This window comes from Schistocerca nitens, chromosome 1 (genome assembly GCF_023898315.1).
Source record: "Schistocerca nitens isolate TAMUIC-IGC-003100 chromosome 1, iqSchNite1.1, whole genome shotgun sequence".
Classification (NCBI taxonomy): domain Eukaryota; kingdom Metazoa; phylum Arthropoda; class Insecta; order Orthoptera; family Acrididae; genus Schistocerca; species Schistocerca nitens.
Genome location: NC_064614.1, coordinates 1,136,456,121 through 1,136,475,655, shown reverse-complemented (window position 1 = coordinate 1,136,475,655; position 19,535 = coordinate 1,136,456,121). Strand labels below are relative to the sequence as shown.

Here is a 19,535-nt window from a genome sequence, read left to right as displayed (position 1 = left end):
CTTGTCTTCTCACTTTTTGTGTTTACTTTTGTCTTTCTCCCTTGTTTCCTCACTCTACACTAGGTGGTTATTGGTGCAATTTAGTTCTGCCAGTTTGAAATACGTTGCAATCCATTTCTTACTTCTAATGTGATAGATAAAATATTCTTATAGTTCTCTATTTGTGTATGTTGTTATCAAAACTACTTTCTACTCATGTAATTAATAATTTTGCATTTACTTAATTTTGTCCTGTCCACCCAGTAGTTGAGGCCCACAGAACTTGGAATTCTTCCCGAGGTGTAATTTACATTAGGCTGCTCGACGGTCTGAGGCCGAAAATCAATCTTGGTGCTTTTATTTCACTTTCTGTCCTGAGTGTGGCATCCGTTATCTTGTCTTCTCACTTTTTGTGTTTACTTTTGTCTTTCTCCCTTGTTTCCTCACTCTACACTAGGTGGTTATTGGTGCAATTTAGTTCTGCCAGTTTGAAATACGTTGCAATCCATTTCTTACTTCTAATGTGATAGATAAAATATTCTTATAGTTCTCTATTTGTGTATGTTGTTATCAAAACTACTTTCTACTCATGTAATTAATAATTTTGCATTTACTTAATTTTGTCCTGTCCACCCAGTAGTATTTTTTTCTTCATATTTTTGTTTTTCTTGACACCATTTATGTTACTTATCATCCATCTGAGATACGAGAGACTTCTCTCTACTTTAGGTCATGGCTTAGTTGCCCACCTATTTTTCAGTATCAGTCACCATGTCCTATTATCATTTCCTATATAGTTCCTTTAAAGAAATCTGTACTTTATTGTTTGTTATATTTTCAGCCATGAAGTTGATGACTGCTCTTGTTGATGTTGCTTTAACTGTATCAATAAATCTTGACAATACCCAACGCCAGTATGAATCAGAACGACAGAAGACTCGCGATAAGCGTGCCAGTGATCGGCTTGAATCTCTTATGGCAAAACGACAGGAACTTGAAGAAAACATGGATGAGATAAAAAATATGCTTACTTACATGTTTAAATCTGTGTTTGTTCACAGATACAGGTAATAACATACAACATGACACAATTTCTGTGTTTCTTAAAGGTATTTTATCAGTACTTCGCAATATGCACAAATTGCTTATTATGTCCTGTGCTATGAGAAATATGAATTCTACAGGGATACTCTTCCTGAGATTCGGGCAATTTGCATGGCAGAAATAGGAGTTTGGATGAAAAAGTTTCATCAAAATTTCCTTGATGACTCATATCTGAAATACATTGGTTGGACGTTACATGACAAAGTTGGAGAAGTTCGTTTGAAATGTTTGCAGGTAAGAATGTTAGAAAACAGTAAACAGAAAACTGTTTAGCAGTCTGAACTTCATTCTTCTATTCTCATCTTCACATCACTCTTGAGAGTAATTATTCATTATCTTGCTGTCTTTAATTGTGTTAAAATCGTTTTATTCAGGCTCTGCAGCCGCTGTATGCCTCAGAAGAGTTGAAAGGAAAGTTGGAGTTGTTCACAAGCAAATTCAAGGATCGTATTGTTGCAATGACTTTGGACAAAGAGTATGATGTTGCAGTACAAGCTGTCAGGCTTGTTATAAGCATTTTAAAGTAAGTAGTCAAATATTTTTAGTAAGAGATTGCAGATAATTATCTTATATTCTGTCATACTTCATAGGAATCTTCTTTCTGCATTGTAACTATTCATTTGTGGAGCTGATAATTCTTATACAGCATGAAGTACTTTTTATTTAAACACTGATTATACATATTCTAATCCAGTGGTGTATTGTGGTTTGAAATTAGGTAATCCTCCTCCTCCTCCTCCTCCTCCATCATCATCATCATCATCATCATCATGTTAATAAAGGATTGCATGATCTTTCTAATAGCTTTGTTTTGTGTACTCCACATTCATGATAAAAAACATAGTTTTCGTATCTTGTTTTCATTTTAGCAGTCTATAATTTTTGTTAAGTCAGTAGTCTGTATTCCATCTGCCTGTGACTACTATTATCAGAAATGTGAAGTATGTGTGGGATGTTCTGCATATGTAGTGTGTAGTTGGTGAAGTGTACTATGAACTGAGAGCTGCTGCACATAAAGGGAAGAAAACCAGCCACGTGTGAGGTGAGGGACTACAAGCAAGCAAGAGAGAGAGAGAGAGAGAGAGAGAGAGAGAGAGAGAGAGAGCTCGTCCCTGCTGCTACCCATCTTAAAAATGTTGTCGTGGTACTCACCTGCAATGTGAAATTATGGCCTTGTGTGTAAGTAGCCATGGTCAGTGTCCTGTGAGAAATCGCTGGTGCTTGCATTACTATTCTCACTATCAGTAGTGCTGTTGACCTGTACATTGTCAGTGAATTGTTCTGTCATCTATTCAGATGTTATTCCTCTTCGAATTTACATGTGTATCCATTATGAGAAGCCTACTGGACAGTAAAATACAAAACTGTTGCTTTACATTTCAAATTTACCATTCATTGTAAATGTAATATTCTTCTGTTACAAGTATTGTTTCACTATAGTGCAAATTTTATTGTATTTAAATTGGGTTTAAGTATGGAGGTAACCTGAGAACTGATCGCCATACACAGTGAGGATAACATCAGTTTTAAAATTTCAAATCTTTCCTTAGCAATTTTAACAAGAAACAAGCACAGCTCTGGTATTTAATCACTTCATGAAACAAAATGCAGTTTAGTAAAAGCCAGTTAATTATTTCAACATGCTGAAAAAACAGGACACGCGATGATTAACTAAAAATAATAATAAGCATAACCAATATATTTTGTCTCAGACTTAAATATTAACAACATATTAGGTGAAAATTCATATTCACCAGCAGCATACACAATAATAGCTTTCTTCCCTTACAAAACCAGTGCAAGAAGCCTTTGTTCCTCTCACGATTCCAAAAATTGTGAATAGTGTATAAAAAGTGCATTAAGCCATTAACATATATAACAAACCTACCAGTGTTAGAGTACTTCTCAATGACTTGAAAATATTGTAGTCAGTCTTAGTGAATCTCTTCTTTCCCCAGTAATAATTTCTAACCACCCTACCCCCTTTTTGCTGTCTATATCTTAAATTATTACTAATCGTGTAAACCAAGTGCCTACTCCCTTTCTTGCCCCCCCCCCCCCTCCCCCCGTTCCGCCCCTCGTATTCACTAGAGGCAGGTCTGTCTCATTGTGGAGTCTTAGTAAACTGTCCTTCCTTTTTAAACTTCTGTAAGCTATCCCTCTCTCCTTTCTTAAGAAGAAACTGTTGGTTCCAAAATGTGTCTGTTTGCAGTACTGGACATTTTACCACCTAAGGGTTAAGTATTGTCTTATAATTTAGGGGACTATGTTTTGTTTACCTTTGAAACAATCTTTCCTACTCTGAATGAGATTCCTTCACTATCTGTTATATTTTTAACTCTCTTGTTGACAATAAAATCTTAAACAGAATTTTCCCACCACAGTTCTGATAACCCTACTGTGTTGTTTAATTACTCTCTAAGATGCTGTAACCCATCTTCATATTCCAGAGTTCTGAACTTTGTGTTTGCTTAGTAAGATTCGTATTACTTCTTTGTTTATTTCTGGTGATAACATGTGGACATGTAGATTGATATGTCCCATTATGTGAAACTTTTGTCTGTTTTTCCTCAATTCATTACCCTCAATATTTGTTGGCCATGCCAGAAAACAGATTTCCTAGGGGCTCTACATTTACTAGGACAACCCTACCCATGGTACACTTATTTACCAGCGTCTGATGAGGTTAGCAAAACTTGTGAACAGTTCTGAATCTTGGTGGAGCAATGCTCGCAACATTTTCAGTCCAAACACGGGTGCTTCTGAATGTCAGACCTGGGGTCAACACACCCAGTTTGCATGCTTATCACATGTCAGCAGAGGTTTTTAGCCTCCAGTCAGTACCATAATTTGGTGGTTAGCCTGTCTCTGTGTTGCAGTAGGCAACAGGAGTTGGACTCTTCACTGTTTGCAGTGATGATTTATGAGCAGGCAACCAAATTTGTGTGGAGTGAAGTTCTGTATTGGACATAGGGGTATATTCTATTGCTTCCCTTAACCAGCAAGATAAAACTGTGGGCTATCCAGTTCTTAGTAGTAACATTTTATAGCTTTTAAGAAAAAAATGTGTAAAACGTAATCTGTCCAAAATCACTTTATGATTGACACTTCATCAGGAGCATGTGGAGGCGCGGAACAGAGTTGCCCATGTCCTGCGAGGAACACATGCGTGATCTTACATTTCATTCATCTTGTGCAAACCTGCAAACTGTTCACTTTATAAATATGGAAATTGCATCAATATTGTTGTTTAAAGAGTTACACTTTACATTTTGATCGTAGTTCTATTTGTGGCAACAAATGACTAAGATGATAGGAGATCTAAATGATTAATGGAAAATCTCATATAAAGATGTGAAACAAATACTAACAAAGAGATAGAGGGGCTGGCCAGTACTTACCTCAGCTCAGTACAACCGATAGATACACAAAAAACAGAACCGAAAATTTACGTTCCTAGCTTTCGGAACAAATGTTCCTTCATCAGGGAGGAGAGAGGGGAAAGAAAGGGAAGAAGGGAAAGTAGATTCAGTTACTCACAACCCAGGTTATGAAGCAACAGGGAAAGGAAAACAGGGAGGGTAGCAAGGATGGAGGCATGGTTGTCAGAGGGAAACCAAAGATATTCTACTGTAAGTACTGTGCCAGCTTCAAACCAAAGAGGATGCATACAGAAGTAATGAGGTACATAGTATAAAGATAAACACAACTATGTAGGATGAAAAGATGCGTGAATGAATAAAGAGGAAAGGGAAAGAGGAGAAGACTGAAGAGTAAATGGGAGTGAGGTTGTTTAACGTAGGTTCAGTCCAGGGGGATGGCGGGATGAAAGGATGTGTTGGAGTGCAAGTTCCCATCTCCGCAGTTCAGAGGGACTGGTGTTGGGTGCGAGAAGCCAAATGGCACATACAGTGTAGCAGGTTCCTAGGTCCCTAGAATTATGCTGGAGGGCATGCTCCGCTACTGGGTATTGGACATCTCCTAGGCGGACAGTTCGTCTGTGTCCGTTCATGCACTCAGCCAGTTTAGTTGTTGTCATACCGATGTAAAAGGCTGTGCAGTGCAGGCATGTCAGTTGATAAATGACGTGTAGTTTCACATGTGGCCCTGCCTTGAATTGTGTATGTTTTACCAGTAGCGGGGCTGGAGTAGGTGGTTGTGGGGGGATGCATGGGGCAGGTTTTGCAGCGGGGTCGGTTACAGGGGTAGGAACCGCTGGGTAGAGAAGTAGTTCATTTTCTCATGACATTGCCGAATTTTCGACCTTCGGTTCTTTTTTTTATTTTTTTTTATTTTAGGTGAGTACATTATGCGAATGACATCTTAAGAAGACATCATATTTTCATATGTCCATAATCAGCACTCTGTTGGAGATCACAAATGCGAGATAATTTGAGTTAAACATGATGCACAGTGGTCCTCTTGTGCGTCATCTAGTAATTTTGACATGAGAAACAGTTTACTATAGGTTTGTAATGACACTGTTATGAATTTCTCTGACCCTCCTACTTAACTCTAACACAAAAAATGGTAGACGTATTTATCATGATGAGAAAACATATCCTAAAATAGGTCGTCCTCTTTTGTTTAGAAAGAATAAAAGTGATACAAATAACAAGGCCTCTGTATTTCAGCAGTTATATTCGAAACAGTAACATTTATTTTGTTTGATAAATACTGAATTCCTGAGATGAAATTCCTTTGGAACTAGTTGCTGCTAATGCCTTCTTCTCAAAATTTCAAGCCTTAACAGCGATATAATTTTTTTATGTATGTACTTACAGGTGTAAACTACGCACCCCAAACATGTCACTGGATCCGCCTGTGCTCCACTTCTACCGGGGTAATGGAAAAACTCTTCTCTCTAATAAATTCATGAAGTGTCACAGGCACTTTTGTCATTTAATGAAATCATCATCTCCTCCACCGAATTTCCCAAAAGAGCTTCATTCTGCCAAGCATCTTTCCATGATGCTTTGTATATATTTGACAGCTTCTTCAATCTTCTCTTGTGAGTCCTTCAACTGCAGAGGGTGTTAATTTATTATTATTCCTGGCAACGTAACCTTTATAATTTGGGCCCATATTAAACCTGTTGGGTTGAAATGGCAGTGGTAATGTGGTAGCCCAACGACTGTATGTCTGTTTTTTTGCCAGTTTGTCGATTTCATATAGGGGCAACTGTGGTTTATAGAGGGGTGTTTTCCATAAGCACCATCTTTTAAAAGTCATCCCTTCCATCAATGTTATGATGGGTGAAGCCAGTCAGTCATTCCCTCCTTCGACACGCAAGTCACGGAAGTGGCGTCAACTCAAAAGACTTGCACCAGGCAAACAGTCTACCTGACGGGAGGCCGTAGCCACAAGACATTTCCATTTCCATCCCCTCCTTTCAGTTTGCATGATAAATGTCTTATTGACAGGAAGTGTATGGTAAGGGGCATTGTCTAGAAAAATTGTTGACCATTTTCCAAGATTTGGTGTTAGTGAAACTTTGAACCCAATTGCAAATGTAACATGATTCATTTCTCCGTAATGGTCAACCATTTTCTTTGATTTAAAAACAGGAGACTGTTTGGAGAAAACATTGCGAGGTACTTACATGAAGAAGAGTAAGTGTGCTGCAACCCCCCCCCCCCCCTTTCCCTTTGCCAGAAGGCACTGTCTTTGTTCCTTTAGCTGTGTCGTCTATCCAGCCCTGTTTGACAATGTGACCAGAATTGACCCTTGTTTCATCAAGCCACACCACTTCTGTCGATATTTAGGCTACGGATGTCCTTTGAAAATCGGCATCGCCATGCAGCTATATCTTCCTTCTCCATGAGCAGCTAATATCCATAGTGAAAGTGAAGGTATTTAAAACAGAAGACAAGGATGTGCGATTGCCTTGAAAAAGTCCTGATTCTTTTAAGTGTGACAATAACTTCCTGGGTATCCAGATGTTCTTTCATGTGGTGGTGATTGTAAACATGACAAAGAATTGCATTCTCTGCAGATGAATTGATATTGGTAATCTGCTTATCCATACAGTGTTTTTCTCATGGGCTTTAAGTTTTGTTGGTTCCTCAGCTTCCTTTTCTTTGTAGAACATTTCCTTTCCAATCTTCACAACACTGCCTTCGTATGGTAATCCCCTGGCCAAGAGAATGACATTGAACTTTTCCACTTACATGTTTCGAAGAACTTCTTGATGATGATCAGTACAGAACAATGAATACAGAACAATGAATAACCATAACAACAGATACCAGTAAGAACAAATAACAGTAACAACAGTACAAGAATGACTCCTACAACAACCATAAAAACGAAAACATGGAAAGTCACAGGGCTCCATATCATGTAGGACAACAGGCTGGCTGCAACTGAAGCCCACTGCAAGCAAGAAGTGTTGTGGTGTACAGTAAAGGTTTGGCAGCTTATGGGATTTGTTGCAGCTGCAGGTAGCATGGTATTGGCGGAAAGTGGCCAGAGCCTGCCACATGTGGCAAAACTATGGGTAAGGGCAAAATAGACCACCCTGTGGCACAATATGCAGCTGAACATAAAGACACTTGATTTCAATGGCTGCTTCACTACCCGAGCCATCTGGATTGTTCACTCGACCACCAGATTTTCTGAACTGCACAGATGGGAGTTATGCTTACAACAAATTATCTGCTTCCATAATTTCCTGGCGTCAATCTATAACAACATACTGTCCCCTCACCCTCCACCCAAAAGTTTTCACCCCACTCTGTCCATCACCTTCCCATTGTAATCTCCCACCCTGCTTATTTGCAGCCCTCTGCTAACCCATCTGCCCGCTCTTCTGCTTTTTTGCCCCCCCCCCCCCCCCTCCCGCCTCTCTGCCACACAACATCCTAACACTGTGCCTGTTGGCAGTCTAGTCCCTGCATGCTCCGCCAGACAGCGTTTGTGTCTCTTCCCGGCTGTACACTACTATCTGTTCCCCCTCCAGAGTGATGCTGTGTGTGTGTGTGTGTGTGTGTGTGTGTGTGTGTGTGTGTGTGTGTGTTTTGACTGATGAAAGCTGTGGCGAAAGCTTTGTTTGTGTGTCTTTTAATTGTGCCTGTCTGCAACTTGATATATTTTCTTTATGGTAAGTAGCAATCTGTCATTTCCTACATTGTTGATATTCCTACCTGTAGTTCCCATTGTTCGATTTTTTTAGGAAGCAAATTCCTGAACTTTATATTTCATTAATAAATAAAAATTGTGTCAATAGATTTCAATCTCTATTTTATTCTAATGCATCAAATACAAACTTTGTTTTGAGACATTCTGTGCTAGTGAATATTCCTACAGTGAAACTCTGCTTTTACACGTTTCATGGGACTTCAAAAAAATGGTGTAAAATATGAGAAATAATGTTTTAAGCTGTAAAAGTTACGTATAGGGTACCAACTTGCATTTTCACACTTTACGAATGATATATGTACATAACATGCATCAAAAGACTTGTCAGGGACTTGTTTATTATATAATAAAGTTTATTACCTAACAAAACCTGCTGATGTAACTAGAACAGATAACTGCCTGGGAAGTAGGAATGTTTGACCCAATTTCACACGTCATAATCAGCTGCAGCTGTCATTCATTATTTAAATAATGAAATACTACACTAGTTCAAATTTTTCCGTACTTTGCATGGCACATTTCGAGAATTTTTTCTCGTTGTCCAGTGCAAGTATGTAAATAAGTATTTTGTGTTGTTTGCATTGTTGTGTGTCTCTACACTGTAGTCTCTCTCTCTCTTTTTTTTTTTTTTTTTTTTTTTAAATCAGGTACTGTGCCTCCTCAGTTATGTGGATAACCGCACATACTCAAATTATGGCTCACATTGTTTGTTTGTGTAACATCGCAAAAAAATACATATGTAAATATTGCACTTGACAACGATAAAAAATTCTCGAAATATGTTTTGCTCAGCATGGAAAAAATTTATAACTGGTGCTGTGTTTATACTAAAAACATTTGAGCAACGCAAAAGTGATGATGGTGTCAACTAGCGATACAAGTTGCCAAACACTGTAACACACTGTATATGTTTCGACAAAGGTGTCATGATCATCACAACAATCATGAAACTACGTTTTCACAGTAGAGACAGTTTGGAAATGGTTGTGATCGGTCATAATATCTTTATTCGAACGAACCTAGTTACTCCCATCAGCCACCACATCAAGTAGAGCTTGGCAGCCGCGGGAGATACGGCATGAATTGTTCCAACTTTGAGATGTTTACTGGTTCAAATCTGCTGAATATAGCGCCCTGGTGTCAAGAAACTTAGTCACATACTATTTGTTAACACTATTACAGGGCTAAGATCATGCCAGCGTCATTTTTGCTTAATGAACTCCTTTTTGTATAGTGTAAATCACAGGAAAATTATAAATTTGGTGAAGCAAAATTGGGTGCAGATTAACATTGTGGTCATAGGAAATTTGACAGGAACGATAAAAAATGTCGTAAATGGCAGGAAAACGTGAATTCTGGGAACGTAAAAGCAGGCTTATACTGTATGTGTGATTAATTGGCACACGTTGGTAGTAATTTCTACCTAACTTCAATTTGTGTCGTAATAAGTGCTCATGTAGTAAATTCTTGAACTTCTACTCCGTAGGCACCATAGGGACATACTAACAGATAAGGATTGTGAGCATGTCTATGAACTTGTATATTCATCACACCGGGCTGTTGCACAAGCTGCTGGAGAATTTTTGAATGAGAGATTGTTTGTCCCTGATGAAGAAGCCGTTGCTGGAATAAAGACAAAACGAGGAAAGAAACGACTGCCCAACACACCACTTATCCGTGATCTTGTACAGTTTTTTATAGAATCTGAGGTAGGAGCTCCTACTTTAACTAAGAAATTAATTTTAAAAATATTTTATAGAAGACACTTTAATTCACGGAATCAAAGTTTCTTTGAGATGTGACCTGAAGTCATATTATTGAGGAGTTCAGAAATAATCCTCTTTTTACCTAATTTTATGTGTTGACTGACTTATGTCCCGTGCAGCTTCATGAGCATGGTGCTTACTTGGTGGACTCTCTAATTGAGTCTAATGAGATGATGAAAGATTGGGAGTGTATGACAGACCTTCTCCTGGAGGAACCAGGGCCGTCAGAAGAGGCTCTGGATGATCGGCAGGAGACGAGCTTAATAGAAATTATGGTCTGCTGCATTAGGCAAGCAGCTACTGGAGAGCCACCTGTTGGCAGGGGTCCTACACGTAAGGTAAGGTACAATTAGAGCTGTGTTGCCAGTGAAAGTTGGACTATTTTATGTGTTTTCATATAATGCTTTAAGATTTTGTCAAATAGCTCCTCTTCCAACATTCAGTAATTACATTTAAACACAATGTATCGTTTTGCTTGCCAGATATTCAGGAAAATGTATAGCATCACAAATTCTTTTACTTAACAGAATATAAAGTGTTTGAACATCAGTATAATAAATCTTGCTTTGTATTTCAGATACTCTCAGCAAAGGAACTGAAACAGGTGCAGGATGACAAAATAAGGTTGACAGAACATTTTATCCAAACACTGCCACAACTGCTTGATAAATACAGAGCTGATCCAGAGAAATTGGCAAATCTACTAGCAATCCCTCAGTATTTTGAGCTTGACATTTACACTACTTCACGCCAAGAGACGGTAAGCTAATTATGGGACTAACCCATATTGTAATCTTCGTGTTAAGATATAAACTATTATAATGCTTTGAATGAGAAATGATCAGTTAATGACAAACATTCTTAAGGTGACATCTAAGCACCCATTTATATTACTAAATGCCTAAGATGGTGCACAGTCCAAATTGCTGGATGGCTACCGATTGGCTTCCAGGGGCAAGAAAAATTTGGTTTTCAATAGTTCTTGTAATTATTGACCAAATTATAAAATTTTAAATGTTATTGTAATCTAAGCTTTGATAGGTATAATCTTACATTAAGGTCTTAACATAATAAATCAAGTATTAATGTTAGAAAATGTGTATGTGGTTGGAGGCACCATGAACTCAAGGCATGTAAAATTACCTGTCATTCAGTATTTAAGAATGAGAGCACTTCGTGACTTGCAAGAAATTTTGCACATAGTTTCAAACCTTCTCGAAATTTTTTCTTGCTGACGTCTCCCACAAAATAATTGAATGGAAAAAATATTAATTATAACATTTTTGCTGTTCATACAGTAAAACTTTGGCATCAGGTATGATGTTTTAATGTGTTACCTCTTTATTATTAACTCTATTCACAACACATTTTGTGGGGACAGTATCCACATTAAAAACAAAATGTACTTCCAAAATTAAGTCATTGTACAACTCATAGTTCATGATATGGCACATAGTTCAGGAGATACGACAGTATTACGAAAAGGATAATTGCTACTCACCACACAGAGGAGATGCTGAGTCGCAAAGAGGCTCAGCAAATAGATTGTCAGAAAGTAAGCTTTTGGCCAACAAGACCTTCATTGGAAATAGACCACACACACACACACACAAAGGTTTAACTTTTACAAGCTTTTGGTGCCAATGCCTCCTTCTGGCCGAAGAGTTGGGTGGGAAGGAAGAAGGATGAAGGAAAAGGGTTGGAGAGGTTTAGGAAAAGAGGTACAGTTCAGAAGTCACCCAGAACCCTTGGTCAGGGGAGACTTACCGTCCTCTCCAGTCCTTTTCGTTTACCCCTCTTCCTTCCACTTCAACTTTTCAGCCAGAAGACGGAGACACTGGCTCCAAAAACTTTTAAAAATTAAACCTGTGTGTGTGTGTGTGTGTGTGTGTGTGTGTGTGTGTGTGTTTTTCTGCCACTGCTTGGTGAGTAGAATTTTTTTTTTATATATATATAATTGGGATGTGCAGGGTTCAAATTCTAATTTGGCAAGCCAATTATGGTTGGTTGGTTTGTTTGTTTCATGTTCCATGGATCATTTTGCATGATAAATTGTTATGATGTGGACTGAGTAATTTTACATTCACACCACAGACTAATTTGTAAATATGGTTCATGCTGAATTAGTTTTTTATATACATATAAACCCCCCCATGAACCATGGACCTTGCCGTTGGTGGGGAGGCTTGCGTGCCTCAGCGATACAGATGGCCGTACCGTAGGTGCAACCACAATGGAGGGGTATCTGTTGAGAGGCCAGACAAACATGTGGTTCCTGAAGAGGGGCAGCAGCCTTTTCAGTAGTTGCAGGGGCAACAGTCTGGATGATTGACTGATCTGGCCTTGTAACATTAACCAAAACGGCCTTGCTGTGCTGGTACTGCGAACGGCTGAAAGCAAGGGGAAACTACAGCCGTAATTTTTCCCGAGGACATGCAGCTCTACTGTATGATTAAATGATGATGGCGTCCTCTTGGGTAAAATATTCCGGAGGTAAAATAGTCCCCCATTCGGATCTCCGGGCGGGGACTACTCAAGAGGACGTCGTTATCAGGAGAAACAAAACTGGCGTTCTACGGATCGGAGCGTGGAATGTCAGATCACTTAATCGGGCAGGTAGGTTAGAAAATTTGGAAAGGGAAATGGATAGGTTAAAGTTAGATATAGTGGGAATTAGTGAAGTTCGGTGGCAGGAGGAACAAGACTTTTGGTCAGGTGATTACAGGGTTATAAATACAAAATCAAATAGGGGTAATGCAGGAGTAGGTTTAATAATGAATAAAAAAATAGGAGTGCGGGTTAGCTACTACAAACAGCATAGTGAACGCATTATTGTGGCCAAGATAGACACAAAGCCCATGCCTACTTCAGTAGTACAAGTTTATATGCCAACTAGCTCTGCAGATGATGAAGAAATAGATGAAATGTATGACGAGATAAAAGAAATTATTCAGGTAGTGAAGGGAGACGAAAATTTAATAGTCATGGGTGACTGGAATTCGTCAGTAGGAAAAGGGAGAGAAGGAAACATAGTAGGTGAATATGGATTGGGGGGAAGGAATGAAAGAGGAAGCCGCCTTGTAGAATTTTGCTCAGAGCATAACTTAATCATAGCTAACACTTGGTTCAAGAATCATGAAAGGAGGCTGTATACATGGAAGAAGCCAGGAGATACTGACAGGTTTCAGATAGATTATATAATGGTAAGACAGAGATTTAGGAACCAGGTTTTAAATTGTAAGACATTTCCAGGGGCAGATGTGGATTCTGACCACAATCTATTGGTTATGAACTGCAGATTGAAACTGAAGAAACTGCAAAAAGGTGGGAATTTAAGGAGATGGGACCTGGATAAACTGAAAGAACCAGAGGTTGTAGAGAGTTTCAGGAAGAGCATAAGGGAACATTTGAGAGGAATGGGGGAAAGAAATACAGTAGAAGAAGAATGGGTAGCTCTGAGGGATGAAGTAGTGAAGGCAGCAGAGGATCAAGTAGGTAAAAAGATGATGGCTAATAGAAATCCTTGGGTAACAGAAGAAATACTGAATTTAATTGATGAAAGGAGAAAATATAAAAATGCAGTAAATGAAGCAGGCAAAAAGGAATACAAACGTCTCAAAAATGAAATCGACAGGAAGTGCAAAATGGCTAAGCAGGGATGGCTAGAGGACAAATGTAAGGATGTAGAGGCTTGTCTCACTAGGGGTAAGATAGATACTGCCTACAGGAAAATTAAAGAGACCTTTGGAGAGAAGAGAACCACTTGTATGAATATCAAGAGCTCAGATGGAAACCCACTTCTAAGCAAAGAAGGGAAGGCAGAAAGGTGGAAGGAGTATATAGAGGGTTTATACAAGGGAGATGTACTCGAGGACAATATTATGGAAATGGAAGAGGATGTAGATGAAGACGAAATGGGAGATAAGATACTGCGTGAAGAGTTTGACAGAGCACTGAAAGACCTGAGTCGAAACAAGGCCCCGGGAGTAGACAACATTCCACTAGAACTACTGACAGCCTTGGGAGAGCCAGTCATGACAAAACTCTACCATCTAGTGAGCACGATGTATGAGACAGGTGAAATACCCTCAGACTTCAAGAAGAATATAATAATTCCAATCCCAAAGAAAGCAGGTGTTGACAGATGTGAAAATTACCGAACTATCAGTTTAATAAGTCACAGCTGCAAAATACTTACGCGAATTCTTTACAGACGAATGGAAAAACTGGTAGAAGCCGACCTCGGGGAAGATCAGTTTGGATTCCGTAGAAATGTTGGAACACGTGAGGCAATACTGACCTTACGACTTATCTTGGAAGAAAGATTAAGAAAAGGCAGACCTACGTTTCTAGCATTTGTAGACTTAGAGAAAGCTTTTGACAATGTTGACTGGAATACTCTCTTTCAAATTCTGAAGGTGGCAGGGGTAAAATACAGGGAGCGAAAGGCTATTTACAATTTGTACAGAAACCAGATGGCAGTTATAAGAGTCGAGGGGCATGAAAGGGAAGCAGTGGTTGGGAAAGGAGTGAGACAGGGTTGTAGCCTCTCCCCGATGTTATTCAATCTGTATATTGAGCAAGCAGTAAAGGAAACAAAAGAAAAATTCGGAGTAGGTATTAAAATTCATGGAGAAGACGTAAAAACTTTGAGGTTCGCCGATGACATTGTAATTCTGTCAGAGACAGCAAAGGACTTGGAAGAGCAGTTGAACGGAATGGACAATGTCTTGAAAGGAGGATATAAGATGAACATCAACAAAAGCAAAACGAGGATAATGGAATGTAGTCAAATTAAGTCGGGTGATGCTGAGGGAATTAGATTAGGAAATGAGACACTTAAAGTAGTAAAGGAGTTTTGCTATTTAGGGAGTAAAATAACCGATGATGGTCGAAGTAGAGAGGATATAAAATGTAGACTGGCAATGGCAAGGAAAACGTTTCTCAAGAAGAGAAATTTGTTAACATCGAGTATAGATTTAGGTGTCAGGAAGTCGTTTCTGAAAGTATTTGTATGGAGTGTAGCCATGTATGGAAGTGAGACATGGACGATAACTAGTTTGGACAAGAAGAGAATAGAAGCTTTCGAAATGTGGTGCTACAGAAGAATGCTGAAGATAAGGTGGGTAGATCACGTAACTAATGAGGAGGTATTGAATAGGATTGGGGAGAAGAGAAGTTTGTGGCACAACTTGACTAAAAGAAGGGATCGGTTGGTAGGACATGTTTTGAGGCATCAAGGGATCACAAATTTAGCATTGGAGGGCAGCGTGGAGGGTAAAAATCGTAGAGGGAGACCAAGAGATCAATACACTAAGCAGATTCAGAAGGATGTAGGTTGCAGTAGGTACTGGGAGATGAAGAGGCTTGCACAGGATAGAGTAGCATGGAGAGCTGCATCAAACCAGTCTCAGGACTGAAGACCACAACAACAACATACATATAAAATATATATATATATATTAATAATTCCTACTCACCACCTTTTATACATTACCACAATAGAAATTCTTCTGTGAAATAATAGGAATTGTCAAAGAGAAACTTTTTATAAGTTGTTTTCAAATTTAACTTTGTTGTCTGAAAGGCATATCAATGGATAAGCGATCAAAAAATTTTATTGCAACATTGTGCACCCATTTTCGTGCAAAACAAAATCTTAATGTGGAGTAATGAATGTTAATTTCCATGATGCCTGGAATCACTTCAAATGAATGCTGGGATGGTTGTTTCGAACAAATTATGTCCAATTTCCTTTCCCTTAATTGTCCAAATGACCAATTGCTCATTCTCCAACTACTATAGTATTGATAGGATGTTAAACCCTAATCTCCCTTTCTTATTTCTTAGTGGATGTCATGTATTATTTTCTGTGATATTTATTGTTTTAGTACCTCGACTATCTGCTGAAGAAGATAAAGTCAATTGTTGAAAAGCATCATGATACGGATGTGTTGGAAACATGTTCAAAGACATTAGAAATACTATGCACTGAGGGAAATGCAATTTTTACTCGATGTGATGTTGCGCGTAGCACACTTATTGACTCTATTGTTCACAAATACAAGGAAGCCATAGATGAATGGCATAGCCTCATGCTTGGGGTAAGTGTCTTTGCAGTACCACGAAAATTATGATAATTGTGTGCAGGAAACCTTACCGGTTCTTTTTATAGTGTATAATTTTCTTACATGAAGTTCTGCTTTGACTTTCAATGAAACAGATGTGTATATGTTGTAAATGATTGTCATAGTGCATTATAATGCATATATTTTTGGAGTGTTATACCAGTGTAGATGCAGTAGTTGAACTTGTGAAAAATAGTCATGCAACTATAATACCTATTGAGAACTGCATAAGTATTTTCTTTGTTTGATGGAATGTAAAATATTGCAGAGTCACCTATCCACTAGAATGGCATTTTTAAACTTATGTGTCACGTAACAAATCAATTGTATTTCTTTGGAAATTTCTGATGCCTTATTTGTGGCAAGAATCATTGTCATAAATAGAAATTAATTTGATATTTTAGAATATGATGGTTTCTACTGATGGATGCCAACAAAATTCATTGTCTGTAGTTGCAATTGTAGATCATTGTCATTATTGAGCATGCTTAAAGGATGCTATACCACACAAGCGGACACTGAGACTGTGTAGCGTGTCTCTCTCAATAACTTTGCCTCAAATTGCAGGTTCAGTAACTGTTTTCATAAAAGACAGCTAATGTCGAAAATTTCTTATTAAGATTTTTCCAGCCCTTTGACAAATTATACAGTAAAACCCTAGTTTTACACCTTTCAAGGGTCTTCAAAAAAATGGAGTAAAACGCAGGAAAATGTAAAACTTTTTCAGTGGTAAAAGTTACATATAGGAGCCCGCCTTTCATTTTTATAGTTTATTTATGATTTATGTACATAATAGGGTCAAAATACTCATTATTTACTATCCAGTAAAGGTTATTCGAATTTTCTACTATGTCTTCACTTTGGGGTGGGTGCGCGTGCGCACGCACGAACCCACACACACACACACACACACACACACACACACACACACACACCTGTGAGTGTAAGCCATCACTCACATGATTTGTGTGTGAAACCCAAAAAAATACCTATGTAAATATTTGCACTTGACAATGAGAATAAATTCTCAAAATGCATTTTGCTAAGCATGAAAAAATATTTAACTGGTGCAGTGTTTCATTATTGAAAACAGAAACATTTGAACAACACTGGTGTCAACTAGTGCTACAAATTGCCAAATGATGAGGCACGTGAAATGTGCTTGAGAGCCATCATGATGAGAACAGCAATTATGAAGTTGCACAATCCCGGTAGACTCAAAACTACTGTGACTGATTATTATTCGAAAAAATCTAGTTTCTCCCAAGTTATGCCAAATAGAGGTTGGCAGCGGATGGAAATAGAACATGAATCCTTCTGCCATTACCAATTCAGACCTTTCGGGTAGTGTGTCATCATTTCAAGAAACTTAACCGCATAACATTTGCAAACATGTTTAAAGGTCAATGCCATGCCTGTGTCATTTTATGTCATTTATGTCAGTTTTTTTCTACAGGAACAGTGTTCCATAAAGCTTAAATCACAGGAAAATTACAAGTATGTTCATGTAAAATCAAGTACGAATTAACATTGTGAATGTAGGAAATTTGATGAGAGAGATAAGAAATATCATAAATGGTGGGAAAATGTTAATTCCAGGAATGTAAAAGCAAGGTTGCACTGTATATAATTCAGTAGTCTTGGGAGACTGGAATTTGACGGCAGGAAACGGAAGAGAATGAAAAATAGTAGGTGCGTATGAATTGGGGGAAACGAATGAAAGAGGAATCCAACTGGTAGAATTTTGCACAGAGCATGATTTAAACATAACTAACACTTTTTTTAAGAATCATGAAAGAAGGTTTTGTACATGGAAGAGACCTGGAGACACTGGAAAATTTCAGACAGATTATGTAATGATAAGACAGAGGTTTCAGAACTAGATTGTTAATTGTAAGACATTTGCAGGGGCAGATGTGGACTCTGGCCACAATTTATTGGTTATGAACTGTAGGTTAAAACTAAGGACATAGCAAAAAGGTGGGAATTTAAGGAGGTGTGACCTGGACAAAGTTAAAGGATCAGAGGTTGTTGAGAGTTTCAGAGGGATCATTAGGGAAAGATTGACGAGAACAGGGGAAGGGAATACAGTAGGAGAAGAATGGGTAGCTTTGAGAGAGGAAACAGTGAAGGCAGCAGAAGAAGTAGTGGGTAAAAAGACAATGGTTAGTGGAAATCCATGGTGGGAGTCCATGGGTAACACAAAAGATACTGAATTTAAATTGATGAAAGGAGAAAATATAAAAACGCAGTAAATGAAGCAGGTGAAAGGGACTACAAAGGTCTAAAAGATGAGATTGACAGGAAGTGCAAAATAGCTGAGCAGGAATGACTAGAGCATGAATGTAAGGCTTTAGAAGCACATGTCACTAGGGGCAAGAGACATGCCGCCTACAGGAATATTAAAGTGAACTTTGGAGGAAAGAGAACCACGTGTATGAATATCAAGAGTTTGTTGGGAAACCAGTCGTAAGCAAAGAAGGGAAAACTGAAAGGTGGAAGGAGTATGTAGAGGGTCTGTACAAGGGAGATGTACTTCAGAGCAATGTTGTAGAAATGTAAGAGGACATAGAGGAAGATGAGAAGGGAGATAAGATACTGAGTGAATAATTTAACAGAGCACTGTAAGACCAAAGTCAATATAATGCCCCAGGAGTAGATGACATTCTGTTAGAACTACTGATAGCCTTGGGAGAGCCAGCTATGACAGAACTCTTCCATCTGTTGAGCAAGATGTATGAGACAGGTGAAACACCCTCACACTTCAAGAAGAATGTAATACTTCCAATTCCAAAGAAAGCAAGTGATGAAAGGTGTGATATTTACCAAACTATCAGTTTAATAAGTCACAGTGCAAAATACTAACACGAATTCTTTACAGAAGAGTAGAAAAGCTGGTAGAAGCAGATCAGTTTGGGTTCTGGAGAAATGTTGGTACATGCTTGGCAGTACTGGCTCTGACTTCTTATAGGAGGTAGGTTAAGGAAATGGAAACCTAGATTTAAAGTGTTTATCGACATTGAGAGAGCTTTTGACAATGTTCACTGGAATACTCTCTTTGAAATTGTGAGGGTAGCAGGGGTAAAATACAGAGAGTGAAGGGCTATTTACAACTTGTACAGGAGCCCGATGGAGTTATAAGAGATGAGGGGTGTGAAAGGGAAGCAGTGAATGAAAAGAGAGTGAGACTGTCATAACGTATCCCCAATGTTATTCAATCTGTTCATTGAGTAAGAGTTAAAGGAAACAAAAGAAGAATCTGGAGTAGGAATTTAAGTCCATGGAGAAAAAATAAAAGCCTTGAGGTTTGCTAGCGACATTAAATTCTGTCAGAGATGGCAAAGGGCTTGTAAGAGCAGTTGAACAGAATGGGCAGTGTCTTGGAAGAAGGATATAAGATGAACATCAACAAAAGGAA

General features: G+C 38.5%; 1 protein-coding gene across 2 annotated transcripts in view; it reads left to right on the top strand.

Moving 5' to 3' along the window:
• The window catches only part of LOC126199530 (cohesin subunit SA-1), a 149,891-nt gene that overhangs the window by 52,354 nt on the left and 78,002 nt on the right, over positions 1–19,535 (top strand). For both annotated transcript variants that reach the window (XM_049936461.1, XM_049936454.1), the window contains exons 7-13: positions 821–1,046; positions 1,164–1,317; positions 1,458–1,606; positions 9,710–9,932; positions 10,109–10,327; positions 10,567–10,749; positions 15,881–16,093. In XM_049936461.1, coding sequence (XP_049792418.1) covers positions 821–1,046; positions 1,164–1,317; positions 1,458–1,606; positions 9,710–9,932; positions 10,109–10,327; positions 10,567–10,749; positions 15,881–16,093 — 1,367 coding nt within the window. The remainder of the gene's footprint in view (positions 1–820; positions 1,047–1,163; positions 1,318–1,457; positions 1,607–9,709; positions 9,933–10,108; positions 10,328–10,566; positions 10,750–15,880; positions 16,094–19,535) is intronic.